The 21,843-nt window shown below is 48.3% G+C and overlaps 1 protein-coding gene across 1 annotated transcript in view; it reads left to right on the plus strand.

The window, feature by feature from the left end:
- Positions 1-16,897: 16,897 nt before the first annotated feature.
- Positions 16,898-21,843, plus strand: part of Rab10 (RAS oncogene family member Rab10) — a 36,295-nt gene continuing 31,349 nt past the window's right edge. Inside the window, exons 1-2 of the mRNA XM_077640160.1 lie at positions 16,898-17,312; positions 20,171-20,231. Coding sequence (XP_077496286.1) covers positions 17,186-17,312; positions 20,171-20,231 — 188 coding nt within the window. The 5' untranslated portion in view covers positions 16,898-17,185. The remainder of the gene's footprint in view (positions 17,313-20,170; positions 20,232-21,843) is intronic.

A 21,843-nucleotide genomic window follows, 5' to 3' on the forward strand; every position in this document is an offset into this window, starting at 1 on the left:
TCTGTCTCAGATATCGGCGGACACCAGAACCGCGCCGAGGGTAGGATTCCGTTTCTGATACACATATTGCGAGTGCTCCACCAATGCACAAAAGTAGACTTCCGTATCATGGATCAATTTTATACATTGCGATCAGTGTTCACCTACCCACTCCCGCACCTACCCGTTCTCTAACCTGCAGTAACTCTTTCACCACGGTCACGGCGGTTTTACGTGTATAGCGATGCTATGGCCCTGTCACGCAATGGTTCTTCGTAGTGTAGTAAGTCGTCGCCAGAAATTTGATATAACAATCAATACCGGATATCACGAAGTGTCGTAATATGTGGTAACCGGAAATAGCCGAAGTATTTTAGTGGTCAAACGCAGCAGCAGCAATGCTTTCGCATTTCTCCACTGAAGCAGACTTCAGTGCCCTCAAATTTTTCATAAGACTTTCGTAAGCAGTAAAGAACCGCAGATGGTAGAAAAAGAACTTTCCAATACGAAAAATTCACGCAGCCCAGGTTCGTCTGTGCGTGAAAAACTGTTAATTTGAAAGACCTTCGATCTTCGCATCCATGAAATCGTCCATGGACTTTGCGAAGAAACTATAGAGGGAACAAGAAAAAAATATCTGGTGGTTCTGCATTGCTAAGCACGAAATAATGTGTGAAAGCCCGGATTTTTGCAGGTGGAGACCACCGCCAAGTACCTCGGAGCGCGATTGACGTGTCCACTGACCCAGGGAGCCAGATATGCGCCTTTCCTTTCCTCAAAATCAACGGAGTCTAAATCTTCCGCTGAATTTCAGAAAAATAAAGGCGTATAACTGCCTCGATTTGTAGGTGTACGCCACCGCCAATACTCACAGCGCGATTGAGGTGTCCACTGACCTATTGAGCCAGATACGCTTACTATTCAGAGGCTTCACATAGATACCGATGAAAACCGGGCAGTACGGCTGGAAGTGCTTTCACACTAAAAACCTATACGAAGCAGTCCCGACTTAGCACGAAGAACAAGTGTGACTGGCTTCAATAGCGGCTGCTACAGATATTATGCATCGAGACATGCTTCCCCTTTGAAAAGGAAAGTGGAAACCATTGCACTCGTTTCGACAACCGATCGCGCCAGTATCATATCGTGCGACGCCAGCCGTTGACTTGCCACGCTGAGTGGCGACATATTTTGTACGGCGGCTGAGCGGTGGTGTTTCTGCCGGCACACGTATGCCGCGACGGCGCTGTTCATGAGGCGGCGACGATTGGGAAGTGACTCATGTATGTGGCGCAGCCGGAGAGTCTTGTTATCATTGAGGAAGTATGTAGTTTAATTGTTGCCCTACGAGTGGGTACTGCGGTTATCGCCGGTTCTATCGCGTTCCGGATTCGAAGCAGGCTGTTCCGTGTCGTTTTTCATTTGTTTTGATTGTCTCCGGCGCTCGCAGGCATTCGCACACTCGGAGCTGGACGCGTCATGCGGCTTTATTACGGGCTTGAAAAATTGTAAAATTGGTTGTTGGGGAAAGGAAACGGCGCAGTATCTGTCTCACATCTCGGCGGACACCTGAACTGCGCCATAAGGAAAGGGATTGAGAAGAAATTCGGTTGATGGTTGAGATGACAAAAAATCCTCAAAAACGGCACCGCAAGAGTCTAATGGCTATTGCCATTACACTCTCGTGTGCTTAGAAATTGAAAATTGGTTGCTAGAAAATGAAACTGCAAAATGGCATTTTTCTGGGCCAGTTGGTATGAATCCATGATTTGGGCCAGCATGAACTTTGGGACACAAACGAAGAGAGACACGTGGAACACGGAACACACTGCTGACTAACAACTTTAATGAACGTGGACCAGCAAGAACATCGTTGTTGTACCCTACGTCCACGGCTTTACTCACAACCTCAAAAAGATCACCGCAAAACAAGCTGTCAAGGTGCTTTGCTCTGCACCCAACAAAGCATACAAGATGTGCCGCCATGTTAACAACGAAGAGCGAAGGATGAGGTGCGCAGTAAACCACCAGACAAGATACGCAGATTGCGACGAAGGTGTAATTTATCATTTCCCTGTCGCATGCGGTAAATGTTATATTGGACAGGTGCGTCAATGAAAGAGCTAGAGAACACGCAAATTCATTAGGAGCAACTGCCACATCAGGTTTCCTGGCTCTTCATTGCCGCCAGCCTAAGCACCCATGCACGGCCAACCTCGACAACATCTCGATCCTTGGAAGAAAAAAAGATAGGCTGGCCAGGGAAATCATCGAAGCTGTAGCCATCCACAAGAAAGGGAAGGACTGCGTAAGCACCCCGTCAATTGCACTCTCAACCAAAGAAAAAACGTTCGTCCGTGATGTTTGCCCTGTCCCATGAACCGGCCAAATTATACGCCCGTCCTGTTCGGCACCGTGTTTGTGCTTTTTGTTTTTTATCTCCCACATCATGTTTTAGGTTTCTAGCCCTGTTTTAGTCGTGTTGCTGTTGGCATTTTGGTTTTAATTCAACTTCAAGTTTTTAGCCCTGTTTTAGCCGTGTTAGTGTTGGCATTTTTTGGTTTTTATTCAACTCTCGTCTCACCTGAAGGCGAAGGAGCTTTTAAACGAAAAAAAAAACAGCAGTGTGTACCGTGTTCCACGTGTCTCTCTTCGTTTGTGTCCCAAAGTTCATGCTGGCCCAAATCATAGAAAATGAAAGGCGCAGTAACTGCTTTCGGCGGACACCTCAATCATGCCGTGGGGGAAGGAATTAAAGAGAAAAAAAGGCCATATAGGAGAGAATTTAAAGCCTCTCATTACCGAGCAGATTTGGGGAAAACAAAGACTGAAAGAGCATCAATTAGTTAGAACAAAAAAATCATAATCGACGATCACAATGGAAGTGAAAATAAGTGGTGAAAAATAAAGAACGCGGCGTGAACGGCGCATTCAGCAGCGAATTCTTCCAGCGGAAACTATAAACTTCTTGAACAGCAAAGCTAAAGCCCTGTGCCTGCAGCCAAGTTGAGGAGCGCCAAATGAGAGTAACTTCTGTATTTGGAGAGTCGGCATTTCTTTCCGCAGAAACATGCGAAAGCATAGTTTCCGTATAAAGATGAATGGGCTACAGTAAAATGCTCTATCCTTTCAGGCTCATATTACGCACTGCTTTGAGGCCCAATTACAGCTTCTTCAACGTCCTCTCTTCTTACACTCCGGCACCCGTACAGAGAGCGCGTGACAATACTGCAAATTTGACGTGCTGATTTTTATATAAATGCACGGGTTACCACATGAAGTTTCTTAATATATTAGATACAGCAGGAGAGCCGAGACATCAGATCTTTTCTTTTTGTTTGCTACTGTAGATATTGCATTTTTAACTACTTGCATTCGGACGAGGAAATCAACTGAAGTTCGCGTGAGCACATCCACGGAGTCCCGTTATCTCTGCTTTTCTTTTATCTGTCTCATTCAACAAAAACACACCTAGCACAAGCGGCACTCCACGCAATGACGTTCGGGGCTCACATACGTATGTTGACTATCCCAGATACTCGATCACAGCATCGACTGAGCGTAGAGGATTTCTGCGGCAAAATTATAGGCAAACTATAGCAGTTTTACTACTAACTCAGCTGCTGATGTATCGCCGCATCTCATATATTTAGGTTTAAAAAAATTAAACTTTAAAAACTGAATTGCCAATGTGCTTTGCAGGGCACTTTTTGTCCCTTCGAGAAATGTCTAAGGAAACGATACGTGACCTTTCTGAACATCCAATACAGAGATTCCGAGAAGAAACGCTTTTTGAGTATGCCGTTAACTAATAAGCACTACTTGTTTACTCGCGCCAGATCTGCCACGCCTTCATGCATGGAGCTTCTCACACATTACCTCTAGTGAAGCTATACTCACAACTCTCATCTTTCAAAGAAAAAGCGCAATTCACAAAATTTGTCAGTATACGAATAGTCGTGTCACCTACGAGCGAGTATAACGACTGCTCACATGCCTATTTCGCTGTTGCGTATGTAACACTGGGAAACATATATCTACATTATTAAAAGATGGGAGCATTGGTCACCTAGCTCCCGAGAACCTACCTTGGAAGGTGGCTGCGAAATTCAAACGCATTTGAGCAGACTATTGACAAAATTGGTGTACTAGATGAAGCCTGGTTTCAGCAGTTTATTCGACAGCGAAGAACACGAAATTAGCGTCTTGATCCATTATGTCTTGGCGCAAGAGGAAATTTGCGGCTGACTACTCCGTTGGTATCTCGACAACTATATATGCATGTGTACGCAGTGGGTGACATATATATGTATGCATCCTTCACCTAGCCCACCCATGCAGACATTAATCGTTCCAGTAAAGTATTATGCCCATTAAGATAACTGCCTGCACGTTCAATGTGCAGCCCCTGTCAGCGCTTCTCGACCACTGCGGAACCTTTCACTTTCTTCTTTGTTCGATCAGGAAGAAGACTGCGCACAATTTCGCAATGTGGCAGCAATAACGACCGGCAAAGAGGTAACGAAACCAACAGAGAACGCATAAGGAGCTGTATGAGTACGGTATATTCGCAACTATGCGAAACGGAAACCTGTTCATGACGTTGGCAGGCTGACGCAGTTGGCAGCCGCAAAGTACGCGACTTATATTGCTGACTTCGGCTGTGCTAAGATATTTTTTTGCTGCTTTCCTACCCTGAGAAGACTTAGCCATTGGCGTACAAAAAGAAGCCTAGCGAAGCGCTTTGCTAATACTGAAGTTCAATAATGTAACTGCGAACAATGAAAAGAACGGTATCTGCCTGTCTACCAACTTGTCCTTTTGTCTGCTCGTCTTTGTGTTCTTAGTTTTTTATTTAATGGAGCCCAGAGAAAAAGAAACTGCATGGCCAAACAAGACTACGGCTTAGTTAAAATATGCGGCGAGAACAGCTGTGTCCCTCCATTTTCTCCTCCTTCTTTTGTTTTTATTCTGCTTTCTCTCTTTTGGCTTGGCTTCTGTCTTCATCATTATAACGCGATAGCGTTATGGCTCCACTTCTGCAGAGAATCCGACGTCGTCGGCAGTGTCGTCGTCATCGGCGGCGGCGACAGCGGCGTTGTGAGCGAAAAAGTAGGCGGCCCGCATGCCACTTAGGTCACGTCACCTTGTGACGTCACCACACCCTGCCCACCTGATTAGGAGCAAACTGCTCTCCCCCCCTTCCATGTCAGGTGGCAGTTAAATTAATGATTGGTCACGAGAGGCCTCTCAGGAAGAGCAACCCGGTCTCACAAGCACCACCGGTGGCTATGTTTGAAACAGTCTCCTGCCGGATCAGTGGCACATCGCACTGCTCCGGAAGTGGTATGAGGACTACCAGCGGTCTATGGATGCAAAGTAGAGAATAACCAGTTCCGCATATATGAGAATTAACACATTTACGGAGCCAAGTCCGCGATTCTTGGACAACAATTTTAATTGTGAGGTATACCTGTGGAATATTTTAAGATAATGTTAAGGAAATATTCAAGGTAATAGTCTATTCTTCCGATGCGTGGCAAAACCTTTCTTTAAATGTTTGTCTAACACTCGCATCGCCTTCGAAAAGGAATAGGGAGTGTTTTTGACGATATCAAAAATATTAAAAGCAAAATAAATGCAAGCCCTTCCGGGGGAGATCTGCGGAGATATTGTTTGTTGTACCGAAATCTCACGATACATGAAAAATTTTAATTCTTAAACAATTTCCCGCCGAAAAATGCGCTTGTCCAGAATTCCTTGATATATGTCACCTGTCATCCCCCTACAGTTTCATTACCTTCTTTCTTCTTCTTTCACTCCTTTTTATCTCTTCTTCTTCTCTCTCTTGGCTTCTCTTGGCTTGGCTAGCGCTCTTCTACAATCTCAGCTACTACGACGGCCTTAAGTTACACGATCACTTGGGATGGTGTCCCATGGCGAATCGACTGGCCCTGTTAATCTGTTTTTTTTTTCAGTTTTTAATCCTTCCACATGCCTGTTCCAGCAATTTTGTATTCCGATATCAATACCTTGTGCCATGGCACTCTTTGGCCACAGATGCCCTTGAGCCACAAAATCCATCATCATCACCATCATCAACTCCTCTCGCCATAAAAATTCACCCATACCTGGTATTGCGAGACGATAAATGCATGCGCCTTTCCTATCGTCATAACCTCCTCCTCGCAATGCTAAGTGCGACCGACCTTCAGTAACCGAGAGACGTCTTTCTCACTTCCTTCTTTCACACCTTCCTTCATCCCTTCCTTCAAGGCGTGATGGGGGTGTACGCCGTATAGGGCTACCAAGCCACCTCGGGCCGGGGGCGACGCCTGTCGTCCATGGTGCTGCGGGAGCTACATCTAACTGTGTACAGTGACTTCTACAATCCCACGAGAATCAGCAATAGCAACAATATGGACACCAGTCCAGACCTGACGCTCAGCTGCCACCTCGTGGGAATCACCTGGAACAGGACACAACCATACTATAGGCAGCGACCAGTACATATCGGTCGCTGTCCCGTTTAAACGGCCCTGCAACAAGTAGCCTACACACGTGCTAACTGGGATGCCATCCACAAATTTCGAACGGACACCACCGCTGTCGCCATCGCAGGCATCGAGCAATGGTTGAGCTCACTCATAACTGATGTCCCCACACACAACCAACACAATCAAACACCGCAGGACACCCTTACGTTAGACTCTAGACTCGCCCGCGTCTTACCACAGCCTCCTAGAGCACTGTAAAAAGAACAGACTTAACCGTACTCTGAAAAAGCTGATGGCCACACTGCAGACACAGATAGCCCAACATGCAGAGGAGGAGCTCGGCCACTTCAACTGGGGACAAGTTTGGGACAACATGGCCTGTAAATTGTCTACCAAGCGAGCCTCGAAACTTCTACGTCGCATCTACCCTACGCAATCCTAAACAGCCACACAACACCACTTCACACGACTCACGCACAATACCGACTTAAGCCCAAACGTCCTCCTGGACAACCTCAAACACATACGAGTACATCACCCGGTACATCCGACACCCTTCCTCCCTACACAAGCCAACCAAACCCACCCTCAATGTCGATATCACGGAAATGGAAGTCCGAGCGGCCCTCCTGACTCTCTGTACCTCCTCCGCTCCTGGTGTTGACAAAATCTCAAACTTCATGCCCCGCAACCTGGATGATCAATTGACCATCCTGATTAAAAACTGCTTTAACAAATGCTGGGCGGAGAGCACCCTACCTGAGTCTTGACGTCACGCCAAGGTTACAGTTATCCCCTAACCACTCACACAAGCCAACGCCCTGTCTCTCTCACTTCGTGTCTCGGGAAACTTTTCGGACAATTCATGCTGACGAGACTCACTCAGCTAATGCATTGCGGACAACGACCTCGACCCCCACAGCATGGTGGTCTTCCGTCCTCATTTTTCCGCGCAAGATGACAACCACCGACATCTTTGGCTCGGCCATCCTGGCCAGACAGGGGCCGTCCTAGTTTTGGCCGTTCAAAAGATTTTATCGCTTTGTCCACCGGGCGATCGTGACGGCCATCTCCCCTCTTCTTATTGGTGAACGTGCGTATACCTATATTACAGCTTTCTTTGCCAACCGCACAGCTCAGGTCCACATTGCACACGCGTATCACCTCCTTAACTACTGCCTCAGAGAAGTCGGAACCCCAGGGCTCTGTCCTCTTCCCTTTTCTTTTCAACGCGACCATGATCCTCCTCGCTCGTAAACTCACAATACCACCACATCTCCGGCGGACCTTCTATGCTAACATCACGCCGTGGACCACCCATGTCAGTGATGGCGGTATAGAGGGCACACTACAAACCGCCGCCATATTAACACAAGAACACGCCAGAGCATCGGACTCTCGTGCTCCCACAGCGAAGTCCGATCTCCTCATCCTCCGCCCCACCACCCGTAACTCCCCCACCGTCCCCATAACCGTTGCTCTTGGACGATCGCCTTATCCCGGAAGTGGACAACCTCCGAGTCCTGGGCCCTCATATCCAAACGAACGGAAGAAACAACCTCACCATAAAGAAACTCAACCAGGCGACGGGTGCGATTTCGCACTTCATGCTCAGAGCTTTGAGCTACCATAAGGGCATGAAGGAGCACTACATATGTGTCGTCTCATTCACGCCTCAGCCGTTCCCTATACAAGCTCCCATACTTCATACTTAGAGGTGAGGAGATCTCCACTTTGGACGCAATGCTTCGCACCATGTTCAAGACGGCCCTCCATCAACCCCTCAACACTTCCACAGAGAAACTACTCCAGCTGGGTCTCCACAATTCTGTTAGGGAGCTTGTAGAGGCCCATAGAAAGACCCAGCATCTCTGATAAACGCCGATTATCACCGGACGTCACATCCGCAACACTCTCGGCATTCACACCCCGGCTAGCGACCCCACACTACTTCCCATCCCACGCCATATTCACTCCAAACCTTACTGTCAAACCCATTCCCAGAAACGCCCTCCTGCAACACCACAAGCCCCGCCGCCGAGCCCGCGGGTAAATGCGCTCCGCAGATATAATGGCTCCGAGGTGGATGCCGCGTGGGTGGACTTCGCATGCTCGGTCGAGGAAGCGGTGGCAGCTGTAGTGTAACGTACTCTTCAATATCTTGCTACTCTCCAGCCGCCGCGGTGGCTGAGTGGTTATAGCCGTCGGCTGCTGGCCCGAAAGACGCGGGTTCGATCCCGGCCGCGGCGGTAGAATTTCGATGGAGGCGAAATTCTAGAGGCCCGTGAACTGTGCGATGTCAGTGCACGTTAAAGAACCCCAGGTGGTCAAAATTTCCGGAGCCCTTCGCTACGGCGTCCCTCATAGCCTGAGTCGCTTTGGGACGTTAAACCCCCATAAACCAAACCATCTTGCTACTCTCCCCCTCCCCTCGGTCACCTCCTCAGAAGTGGCTGAGGAGGTAGCTATCGCTCTGGCGATTGCCCACACGGAAGCCTGTTGTATCCTAACACATTCAAAAACTGCACCACTAAATTTCTCACGCGGGCGAGTTCATATCCCTGCTATTTGCATGCTGACCCCGCACGGTGCCAGCCAGCCCCGCCATGTGGAGATGCTCTGGGTGCCTGCGCACTCGGGGAACCTCGGCAATGAGGTCTGTTAGACCGGGCACAGGCGGCCCCCACATCAGAGTTCTCCCGGGAGCACATGCACGTTCAGTGAGCCGACTCAGGCCTACCGAGCTGATAGATAGCTCTACCCTCCAAACCACGTACCCTCCCTTGACAAATTACCACAAAACACTATGGCGCCGCCTGAAGACGAGAACCCTCCCATCCCCTTATATTTGGTCCCGCTACCACAAAACCTTCCCCAACCCCTTCTGCACCCTCTGCAACCACCCACCGCCACCCTCGCCCAAATCATATTCCAATGCCCTGCGGATCATACCCCGCGGGGCCTGGAGCACCTCACGCTCTGAGGACCAAGTCTAACAGAAGGCCGCCGCGGACCGGGCTGCCTGCGTCATGGACCACATGGAACATGAATTTTAGAGTGTTCGGGGTACGCAAGGCCCAGGGGCCTTGCGTACCCCGAACCCCTCTATTTTAATAAAAGTATGTGCTACTACTACTACTACCAAGAAGCGAGACAGTCCTACACTCCTTCCTTTCCTCAAACTCATTTCCTTTTTTTTGCCGAGAACTTGGCCGCGGCAGCTGCGTTCGGTGGAGGTGATACGCATGACATCCGTGTACTGTGCCCCCCCCCCCCCCCCCCCCAGCGTGGTAGAAGTGCCCTTCGAGAAAAGAGAAAGTTACAACGCCCTTACCTTTCTTCAAAATCAAGATGAAGTGGCCGGGCTGATGGTTCACGCTTTTATAGAGCGAAAGCTCTACTTCATGATCAAAGCTACAAAAGCAGGGCCATCGCTGAAGCCTTGACCTTGAATAAATAAATAAAACAAATATTGCCGCGACTCGGTTTTGAGCCCGCGGCGGCGCGACCAGATCAGCTTCACTGTCCACTGCACGAGAGCACTATGCTTTCGACGCTTTTTTTTAAACATGGCGTTTATTACAGTGAAGCAATGTTCTATGTACATGAACTATGTACAAACCATGAAGAAAACAATCGCAAGTCAACACAATGCATAATACGACACACCTAAACAATCAAGCACGAGAAAAGACACAACACAGGGCAGATCACTGCTACATCATAATACAACTCACCTAAGCAACGATGCACTAGAAAATGGGCAATGAAAATCACAGCGCTAGGAGTGGTTGGCACTTTGCTTCAAATTCAGTCTGGGGACAAAATTCCTTTAATTGAACAATGATTCTGCTAAAGTGGTCTTTAAAAGAAACAACGGATTCACAATGTCGGTTCAACATGCACGTTTTCCAGAGGCTGTGTAGCCGAATCACAAAGAACATGTCTTAAGGTTCACCTACAAATGGCAGTGCAGTGAAATACCGCACAGAATGCGTCAAATTAAGTCTTTTTTTGTCAGTGTCCGTTGCAAGATATCCCAAATGTATATAACATATTTGTAATCTATGAAACAATGCTTAGTCATTTCTGGGGCATCACAAAGGCAGCAGTTACAGTGGACTCAAAATGCCCTTGTTTTTTATAACCATGGTTTAATGGGCGATGTCTCGCTATGTAGCTTATAGAAAATGTCATGGTACACGGCGAGAGGGGAATTTTATGCACTCTTTTGAGTGCGTCATGTCCCGGTAAACGAAAATACATAAAACGGTACATGGGAGGAGGGAAGAGCATACAGATTAAATCCTTGTACAACCGTTTCCTCGACACTGAAAACAGGAACTCAGGGTAGAAATCAACAAGCAGGAAACCAACAGCCAAATACATCTCATGCATGAAGCCCCACAAACACGGGCGACCAGAAACATTATAGTACACAGTGAGGTTCCATGGAACATGAACTAAATTGACTTGCCACTGTCCACCGATGTGAGACAGAAAAACTGCGCCATTTCCTTTCTTCAAAAAACTAACCAACCAGAGATCAACCAAAGAGGGGCAGGAGGACAACGGAAGAAACGGAGAAATCAAGCTCGCCGCGACGCATCGCTTGTGGCTCACGTTAAGCGCTGCTGAGAGTAGGGGTTGGAGGAAGAGGAAAAAAATTATTTTACGCGATCGGTATTCCTGGCCGCCGATTATTATGACGACCGGTGTTGACGATCGATGATGGTGGACGAGATTATTATGGTACATGAAACATGGTCTAAAACTGATCGAAAGATTAATTTTCGCATTAGTTCGGCTTCCTAATTTACTGTGTTACTATATTTAGATGCTCATAAGATAGAGCAGTGCAGGTGTTATAAGTGCATCTCATTCCGTTTACAATACATGACGGTTCAATGGCCAACAAGCCACCTCGGCATCTTAATTTACAACGTCATCACCGAGTTATAGGTTACATGTTTAGATACTGATAAAACTGAGCATTACGGGGATTAAAAGTGCGTTGCATTCCGTTTAGAATATATGAAGGTTCAATGGCCAACCAGCCACCTCAGCGCTCCAGCCCACCCTCGCGCTCCTTCCTCAACTGCCTAGCAGACAAAAGAGGGGAGTATAGCGCTCCTCGATGTCTCTGCTTTCGGTGTTTACATCGCAGAGAGCCAACAGACAGGAAAGCAAAAACGTGAATCCCAGGGCGTTGGCGGCGTCTTCGCATGTGCTCTGGGCGTTTACCACCTCAAAGCGCCGCACGTCTCTCCATTATATAAGGGGAGCGCTTATTCTGCTCCGGATCTCTCGCTCTCAGGTTTATTTGTCTCTCCCCCGCCGCCAGGCCTCGCCCGTCCTCCCTCCTTGGCATGGGGCCGCCGCATTTCTCGAGTGCCTCGTCGATGACGTGTGCAATCTGCGGACGACACCCAGAGCCGCGTCGTCACTTCCGAGCCAAGACGCCTCCCCGGACGGCATCATGCGCCGCCACCGCCCAGCCGCCGGCGCCACGACCTTGCGAAAGGCCGAGGAAAAGAAAGTGGAGTGCGAGAGACGCCGCGACTGTGCGACGACGATTAAGTCGAGGGCCAAGGCCGACTCGGTGCCAGACCGGCTCGGGCCGCCCGGTGCTGCCTACTGCGTTCAAGGAAAGGCGCCCGCCAAATCAAGCCCAGGGCTGGCGATCTACGCGGACTACCAGAACCTTGATCGCAAGCATCTCGAGGGAGGTCGAAGTCATGCTGTTGGCAGCACAAGATGAAGCCTGGAGGACCAGGACCAGCGATTGTCCAGATGGGTTGGCCGGCGTCAGCCAGGCGTTCAAGGAGAGTAGGGATGGGTGAAGAAAATGGAGGGAATTGAGTAGCGACGAGGCAGGTGAAGAGAAGAAGAAAGTTTTACTAATAGTTAATCTCACGAAAAACCCTACGTCCACGGACCTTGTCCTGTTGTTTTTAGCACTGATTTTGTTCAATGAGTTGAACTAAAACCAGCTGGTCTGCAAGAGTTGTCGCTGGAGTCACCAACTCAGAAACAAGAGATGGGACATGTAATGTTTCCATTAAGCTTGGGGGGAGGGGGGGGGTTGCACCTGGGACCAGAGATGTCTGAAATGAGGCGGCACAGGTAGCTACGCGCAAGGGTGGTGAGGGTATTTGACTGGATTTTACGAAGGTTGAGTCACACGCGGAACCGGGCGCTAGCCGTCCTCTGGGTCAGCCCACCTGTACGAGGTTCAATAGCATTGGTTCAATAGCGTATAGACCGTATACGGTTTATTGGCGCACGGACAAACCGTCCCCAGTGATTAAAAACATTTTAGACTGTACCTCAACCGCCCTTCTGCAACCATTCCTGACTTCATCGAAGCTCTACTTAGATCCTGTTGAGACTAACAGCTGCAAGCTAGGTGGTCGGAATTTTCGGAGCCCTTCACTACGGCGTCTCTCATAGCCTGAGTAGCTTTGGGACGTTAAACCCATATAAACCAAACCAAACCAACTAATTCTGGACTGTGCAGCTTGTATTAATACGATCACAAGAAAACAGACTTATTAATCACTCTCATACGATTCAGGGTGAAACAATAAACACCTGATAGGTTCGTCCGTATAGAAAGGAACAATCGCAATAAAATTAGGCTCTTCTTTTTATCTCGCTTTAAGAGTCAACAAGGTGAAAGAACAGCGATATTAACCGGAACTGCGGTCGCGGCTCACGATAGCAATCGTCGACTAAAAAATATGGTAGGAGTTTCACGTATAGTTAAACCGATCAGACGTGCGAAAGCAGGTGTTCATTCTTCATTTGGAGAAGACACTTAGGCTCTGTGTGCTTTAAGGGTTAATGCCCATATATGCAGAATTGGTCACTTAACATAGATGACGGCAAGTCCTCATACCACTACCAGCGCAGTGACGTAGCGGTTCTGCGATCCCCACTGCACTGGCAGGAGTGCTCTTCCCGCAGCTGGCGCGACGCTCCTCCGAACTTACCTGCACACCCTCTCCGAACTTACCTGAACTCCCTCTCCTCCTCTCCGAACTTACCTGAACTCCCTCTCCGAACTTACCTGAACACCCTCTCCTCCCTCTCCGAACTTATCTGAACTCCCTCTCCTCCCTCTCCGAACTTACCTGAACTCCCTCTCCGAACTTACCTGAACACCCTCTCCGAACTTACCTGAACTCCCCTCTCCGAACTTACCTGAAATCCCTCTCCGAACTTACTTGAACTCCCTCTCCTCCTCTCCGAACTTACCTGAACTCCCTCTCCGAACTTACCTGAACACCCTCTCCGAACTTACCTGAACTCCCTCTCCGAACTTACCTGAACACCCTCTCCGAACTTACCTGAACTCCCTCTCCTCCTCTTCGAACTTACCTGAACTCCCTCTCCGAACTTACCTGCACACCCTCTCCTCCCTCTCCGAACTTACCTGAACTCCCTCTCCGAACTTATCTGAACTCCCTCTCCGAACTTACCTGAACACCCTCTCCGAACTTACCTGAACTCCCTCTCCTCCTCTTCGAACTTACCTGAACTCCCTCTCCGAACTTACCTGAACACCCTCTCCTCCCTCTCCGAACTTACCTGAACTCCCTCTCCGAACTTACCTGAACTCTCTCTCCAAACTTACCTGAACACCCTCTCCGAACTTACCTGAACTCCCTCTCCGAACTTACCTGAAATCCCTCTCCGAACTTACCTGAACTCCCTCTCCGAACTTACCTGAACACCCTCTCCGAACTTACCTGAACTCCCTCTCCTCCTCTTCGAACTTACCTGAACTCCCTCTCCGAACTTACCTGAACACCCTCTCCGAACTTACCTGAACTCCCTCTCCTCCCTCTCCGAACTTACCTGAACTCCCTCTCCGAACTTACCTGAACACTCTCTCCGAACTTACCTGAACTCCCTCTCCGAACTTACCTGAAATCCCTCTCCGAACTTACTTGAACTCCTTCTCCTCCTCTCCGAACTTACCTGAACTCCCTCTCCGAACTTACCTGAACACCCTCTCCGAACTTACCTGAACTCCCTCTCCTCCCTCTCCGAACTTACCTGAACTCCCTCTCCGAACTTACCTGAACACCCTCTCCGAACTTACCTGAACTCCCTCTCCTCCCTCTCCGAACTTACCTGAACTCCCTCTCCGAACTTACCTGAACACTCTCTCCGAACTTACCTGAATTCCCTCTCCGAACTTACCTGAAATCCCTCTCCGAACTTACTTGAACTCCCTCTCCTCCTCTCCGAACTTACCTGAACTCCCTCTCCGAACTTACCTCTAGTCCTCCTCTGCACGTAAGGCGCATGAACGGATACCACCCCCGTCCCGTTTCCTCTCGGGAGAAATTTTCCATCGGAAACCCACATTAGGTCTCCACATTTTTTCGTCGACTAGTCCTTCAAGAAATGCATGGCGAAAATAAGAACGTACCCTTCCGCCCACGACTGCCTCCAAAGAAAGTTAGACAATTAAGAAAGCGCGTTGCTCCGCCTGTTCTTTTCATGTCGCGTGTCTCGCGCTGTGAATTCTTTCTTGGTGAAATTTACGCGAGGCTCTGTTCCATAACTTCGCCGGTATCGTTGTCATCTGATATTCCGCTACTAAGAAATGTTTACAACGGGTTCTCGATAACTGGAAATGGCTGTTAATTCTAACAACTAATTATTCGAACCGACGCTCTGGCCACGTGAAACGCCGCTTATTAACTGGCTCCCCTTATATCGAACTGATCATGATTCGAAAAAAATTCCGCTCTCCTTCGAGTTATCGAGTCTATTAATTTTTGTAAGCCGATCTGCGATGTCGTGTGGCAAAACATTCGAGATGCGTAATAATTTGGACAGGTTAGACTGAGTTTTCCTTTAAACGCTTTTGGTGTCAACAGCGCAGATGTATCTCGTTGGAAAAGGGATGATGATGATTTATTGAGGTTCACAGCAACGTTGGTTCGCACCACATGTTTGTACCTGCCATGGTGGCTCTTCCACTGTCTCGGGCGTTCGGTTGACCAGCTCGGCCCAAAGTCGCAGGTTCGAACCCAGCCGTGGTGGTAAATTTCGATGGAGGCTAAATGAAAAGACGCCCGTCTATTGAAATTTTGGTGGACGTTAAAGAGATCCAAGGGGAGTCGAATTAATCCAGACCTGTCCACTACGTGCTTCGGCACGTAAAAATAAATAAATAAATAAATAAATAAATAAACCCGCACGATAATGGGATTGTTGCAAAGCCGTGTGTTTAGACCCCAAAACTCCTTGTCGCTAATGGATCGTGACAGAGCGCTTTTGTGAACCGTGACGTATGTACAAGCAAGAACTTCGGGTTAAGCAAATTTAGGATATCCAGAACTGCTTATAAATATTCATGCTGTCTTTGGATTCTCGTACCGCACATAACACACGTATACGTGCTCTACAGTATACGAATGACATGCGTACAAGTGTACACGTCTGCTAGTTGCTTCATGGAATTTTGAGACAAATGTAGCGCTGACAAATGTAGCAGCCGAGGTTATTACTGTGAAATGGTATTAAGATATTTACCATATGCTAAACATTTCAGCGCGAATCTTCATGTACTTTTTTATGGCAAACGATGAGAAGAAAACGCTTTCATTCAGCACGCATGTTACTTGAATGCGCATAACCCTATAAATAAGGCACGTGTTGCACACGCGAGGAGGTTGATACATCCCTCGAACACACACGCAGACCTCCTCTGCACTATATTGTACGTGTCCGACACGCATGGCGTCATGGCGAAAATATTCTTGAACGAGTCAGATGTAGACGTGCGGCCACTCTGCCATATCATACGCGTCTTCAAGTATTGCGCAACGCGCGCAAGCGCCCGTGACGAACGCGATAAACGGAGTGCGTTGGCAGAGAACACGTACGCACTTCGTTCCGAAACTGACGCACTGCGCGGTAGCTCGGCGCAGTAACCTCAATCGCTCTATGGGAAAATAACTATCAGCATTTTAACGTCACGTGCCCTTTTTGAACACAAAAGAAAAGCTCCCGTGGCTCTGCGAGTGTTTTGACGACACATGTTCAGAATCGCACTCAGAGGAGAAACCGCGAATGCACTTACCAACGCACAGTTACCTAAAACCAAATTTGCGAACGCTCGGAATGCATTCGATTTGAGCAGCCTGTAGCACTCGCCAGTCAGGTACGGCGCCGCGAATGCGTCCCGCTGTTTTCAAATGCGTTCATGCTGACGTCGCTTTAATCTCCAACGCGACGGTCTCGGCGCGCACGCAGTCTCAAATAAGAAAAAAAAAAAACTGGCTCGAAATCAAAAGCAAGAACAGGCGCACGACACTCGAGAAAGCGCCCCAGCCCTACCGGATATCCGCTCCACGCGGCGCCGTCGTGACGTCACCAAACGCTCGTAGCGGCGAACTCTCCGTGCGCAGGGCGAGCGCTTGGTTAGGCCTGGAAAAAAGAGGGAGGCTGTTGAACGGTGCAACGCCGATGACTCGCTTGTGTTGTTAGCCGCGGGTGCCCGATCTTCGAGACTGGAACTGCCCGAACAGCGTTTCTCCGACCGGCAACGACGACGCCACCGCTCCTGGAGATAAGCCAGCCGTCCGTTGTTTCCTCCGAGCCGACGTGATCGCCCGAGCTGAGGCGTTTTCAGTGCCCCTGCGTGTCGGCCATTGTGAAGGGAGCGGGGGGTACACTTTGACGTTATGGCCAAGAAAACCTACGACCTCCTCTTCAAACTGCTCCTCATCGGCGACTCGGGAGTCGGCAAGACGTGCATTCTGTTTAGGTTCTCGGACGACGCATTTCACACTACATTTATCTCGACCATAGGTAAGTCCCCCTTTTTTTTTCTTTCTATGCCTATCGTTCTGCCCCCTCTCCGTCTCGTCTTCGGAATCGGACCGGGCGGGGTACCACAAGTTCTTTTTCTGCTTGTTTGTTGGTTTGTCGTCGCTGGTTGCGGGCGCGTGATAACGATTTCCCCCGGCCACCAGCGCGTTCCTTTCCGATCTCAAACCGGTGAGAGAGGCAGCCGCTCCCGTGAGCGACTCAGATTTCGAGACGACCTTCCGTCAAGGTCCTCTTGCACGTAGCTGCTGTCCGGATCGCTAATGCGCCTAACCGCGTTTGCCTGCCGCCTCACAAGTTTAGGAGAACGGCATGCTAGGACGAACTGCAACCGCGAAGGCCCGTCTTTACGAGCTTAAAAATGAATATACCTGCCACCTCATTCGACGCGACAGACTTCTCTGAGCTTGCGTACGCACACAAAACAGTCCGGCTAAACAAGAGCAGAATTGCGGCGACAGTTCCCTACGAGGCCCCTCTTTTCATTTTGTCGCGTTAGAACGTGTCATCTTTTTGTTTTGCTAAGTGAGCTGTGTCCGAGTGTGGCTACCTACCTGGCGAACCGAATCAGCCAGGCGTTCGACCAGCACGGCAAAGGACACTTGACGGAGCATTGACGAAAAAAAACAAAAAAGGCAAGAGTGCTTTCGTGGTCACTCTGTTAACCTCGGCCACTGCCACTTCTTGTTTATTTGTGCTTCTATTTTTTTCTGCGTCGACGCGGGGTTAAAGAACTTTCGAGGAGGGGGTGGGGCGCCCGCCTACCTGTCTGGCGCTGACGTGTTGCGAACCGCATGCGCGCCTGCCTTGACGCGTTGTTTGGTTGCTAGGTAGAGCCACTGCTTTGTTAGATGTGCTTTTTTTTTTCCTGTTCGTGGGCTGCGTTTTCGTGATCACTTCGGAGAACGCCTGAAATGCAAGTCGTAGTAAAATGCCATTCATGTGCGGCCAGCCGGCGTCGACAGCTGTTCAGTAGTCCGGAAGCCAGGCTTCTAAGTTATTACTATTTTACTGCATCTGGAGTGGATGGGAGGTTCAGCAACGCCTGGCCTGTAGTTTAGTAAAGCCTTGCACGAAGAGCATAGGGGGCCAGGAAATACGTGTCTGCTGGTGATAAGCTCGAGTATTCTAAAGAGCAATAATTGCTGCTGTTCTCTGTGTGTTCTCTGCTGTGTTGTAACACCTGGTCGTTTAGTTCACTACCATAGCTGACCCTTGTGATTTGTACGGGCTTAAAATAAAGGCCACTTGATTCTGTGCTACTGAACAGTCTTCGACCCAGCATGCCTTGCTGCCTCGTTTGTAATATTGCTGGAGATGGACCGCTTCGTTCAAGCGCTGTATATCCCCACGATGCTTAACATCTCATTGTTTATGACGTCACACCTTATATTTCGAGATTCAGAATTCTTCCTGCCTTCATTGCCTTATACCTAAGCTGTTGCATATTGGGAATTCAGAACTTGATTTAGGTGGAAGGTTGCCATATGTGCTTGTATCTGGGCACAACTGCCCACTTTCACGGCCATTGTGAGGAAGGAGCATGCCTCATGAGTAAACGCAGTACGTGCCTTTGTTCCTGCGCAAGGCCTATTGGCGAAAAATTTTAGAAATGCTTAGTTAGCCAAGTGCTATACTGAAAGATGCGTTCAGAGGATGTCACAGTAAGCAGTGTGGCCTCTGTCATTAACAAGTATAAAATAGTGGCGAAAACTGATATAAACAAATATTTGAGGGGTTATCGGACCACCTTATACATCATGCGCCGAACAATGTTGTGTTCTGTTTTCAATCATTTAATCGTCTTTTGAACCTCTCCATAGCTGTCTAAGCCTTGATAAGCCATGCTGTGTACTAAGGATTCTGCTGTGGCTTGTTATTCTGCCTTGACGTCAGGTGCATTCTGTCCCTTCCACACAGGCCCCCTTGCACAGGCTTAATGCAGTAGGGAACAAATCAGTTGACTCTTGCTGTTTCAAACACGCTGCAATGCTGAGATCATTTCTCTGCCCAACTCCTAAAACCAGTTGTCTGGGATCAAGTAATTTATGTTCCAAGTGGAGTTCAGTGTCCAGTCTGTGACACTTGTTTCGACTGCCTCTCATATCCTCCTGGGATGTAGTCTAAGTTGTCGCCAAATTTTTTTTTAGACGTTTAGGATTTGCTCCCAAAACATGACTGGGGTGATACCTTTCGTTGCATTTCGATCTTTTGGCTGTGTGTTGGGAAATCCCCAGCACGGAGCAATTTAAACATTTCTCAGTGCACAGAGCCAAATTATAGTTTGCATTGCTCCAATGACAGTTTTATTTGTGTGTGTTGATTAGATTGTTACAAAAGTTTTAATAAGCGCTTGAATGTGCTTTATCACCTGTTGAAATGCACAGGAATGTACTTTCGGTTTTTTGCCGCCACCATACAGTGTGCTCGCCCTGACTTCCACCTTTTTAACTCCTGAAGAGTGAAGCAAGACAGCTCGCACAGTATTCGCTGAATAGCAATGCAGGTTCTAAAAGTAGCTGAGAAAGAGCATTTTGCGATGGGGGCAAAGCACCCTTCCATGTCTGCTGTGCCTGTCATGTCATTGTCCTTTGTATGTCTCGGGAGGATCCTGAAACAGCATTTAAGTAAGCATGGTTGGTAAGCATTAAAAACTTAGGTCATAAAAAAAGGAAGTCTTGCAGCCTGAAGAAATGGTTTCAAAAGGACACGGTATCAACTCTGGTGCCATTTGTTTCTGTAGAAATGTGTCGGCAAAGTGTTACCGCACTGTGGTCCCCGTGTAATTGCCCTGAAGATGTACCATGCTCATAGCTGTTTTCAATTTTTTTATTGCTCAGGGATCGACTTCAAGATCAAAACCATCGAACTAAAGGGCAAGAAAATCAAGCTCCAGATATGGTGAGAATATTTCAGCAGTCATTGTGCCGTTCTTGTCAACTTTGCTGGCATTGCTGTCATTCGTGGCTTTTCTGCGGTAGATTAGGGCTACTCTTGTGTGCTATCTAGTATTTATTGCCATCTTGTGGCCATAAAATAGTTCACATTGCCTGCGTATTGGCTGCTTGCTTGTGGTGCGCCATTTATTCATGATGTGCACTGTTTTGCATAGTTAAGCAGCTATAGCGCATATGTGTGTCAGAATTGCAAATATATATGTATACAGCTTTATTGTTAGCCTATCTGGAATGGTCGCACTTTGTGGTTTTGCATGTAAAATTCACTTGTATGAGGTGTCAAATGGAAAGCTGCCTGGAGCCAAGGCAAGTGGTATGAAGAGCTGGAAAACTCTTGCATTAAACCTGTTGGCTGTAGAATTGATAAATGTGTACATGAAACAAAAGAGCTAGATGTGGGCACATTGTCAAAGCTGTTTTATTTTTAATACTGGAGCTGCCGTGGTGGTCCGTGGCTGTGTCGCTCAGCTGCTGACCCGAAAGACGGGGATGCGATCCCGGCCGCGGCGGTCGAATTTCGATGGAGGCGAAATTTTAGAGGCTCGTGTACTGTGCGATCTCGGTGCACGTTACAGAACCCCAGGTGGTCGATATTTCTGGAGCCCTTCACTACAGCGTCCCTCATAGCCCGAGTTGCTTTGGGACGTTAAACCCCTATAAACCATAAACAATTTTTAATGCTGGAAAGAGATCTTATCTGTGAGCAGCCATTTACCTCATTTGCTTTTATGAGTTCCATTTCTAGCAGTATGATAGTTCACTTTGCACTGATTTCACATAGATGACATGACATGTTGTGCATTGTAAGCCGCCTGCCTTTTTTTGCTGTAAAAGTTAATTGTGTTGTAAGAAGAGAAAGCCGACCTTGGTGTAGATTTTGGTAAATGCAAGCCTAGCAGTTCTCTAGAAGAACTTCTTGTTGGGCTACTTGGTTCATGGTTGTTCTTAAGACCAGTTGCGCACACAAGAACACAGACATAGGAAGAAAACAGGAAAATGGAAAGAGCGCTCTTTCCGTCTTCCTGTGTTCTTCCTGTGTCTGTCTTTTTGTGTGTGCAGCTCATCTTAGCAACTAGCAGGTCCTGCTCGGTGAATTGTGCTTGTCGTGTAATGTTCAGGAATTGCCCATGTGGCATTAATTTGTTCGTGCAGGGGTGAACAGGGGCACTAATAATGTGAATTTTTGGGGCATGAACCTTTGTGATCCGCCCAGGGAGGACGAACCTGATCGTCTACCGGGTGCGCAGAAAGAGGTGTTCCCTCTACCAGCTGCTCTCGTGCTGAGTTCAGTTTATAGCATGGAGGAAACTGTTCAGTTTTTTGCGATATCATTTTCACTAGTGCCGCTTGACCAGTCCACCTTCCCGAAGTTCAGATGGTGGCAAATAGGGCCGAAGGAATCCTAGATCAGATCGTAGAAGGTGTCATGCAATGTATGCCTACCCTTTTAAATTTACAGTGATGGGGGGCTTGCTCAGGTGGGGAACAATGCTACTGGCCTTTTATGGTATTACCAAAAGCTCTCCTGCAGATATCACCACCTGCAGGCTTCTGTC

This window comes from Amblyomma americanum, chromosome 10 (genome assembly GCF_052857255.1).
Source record: "Amblyomma americanum isolate KBUSLIRL-KWMA chromosome 10, ASM5285725v1, whole genome shotgun sequence".
NCBI classification, from domain to species: Eukaryota; Metazoa; Arthropoda; class Arachnida; order Ixodida; family Ixodidae; genus Amblyomma; species Amblyomma americanum.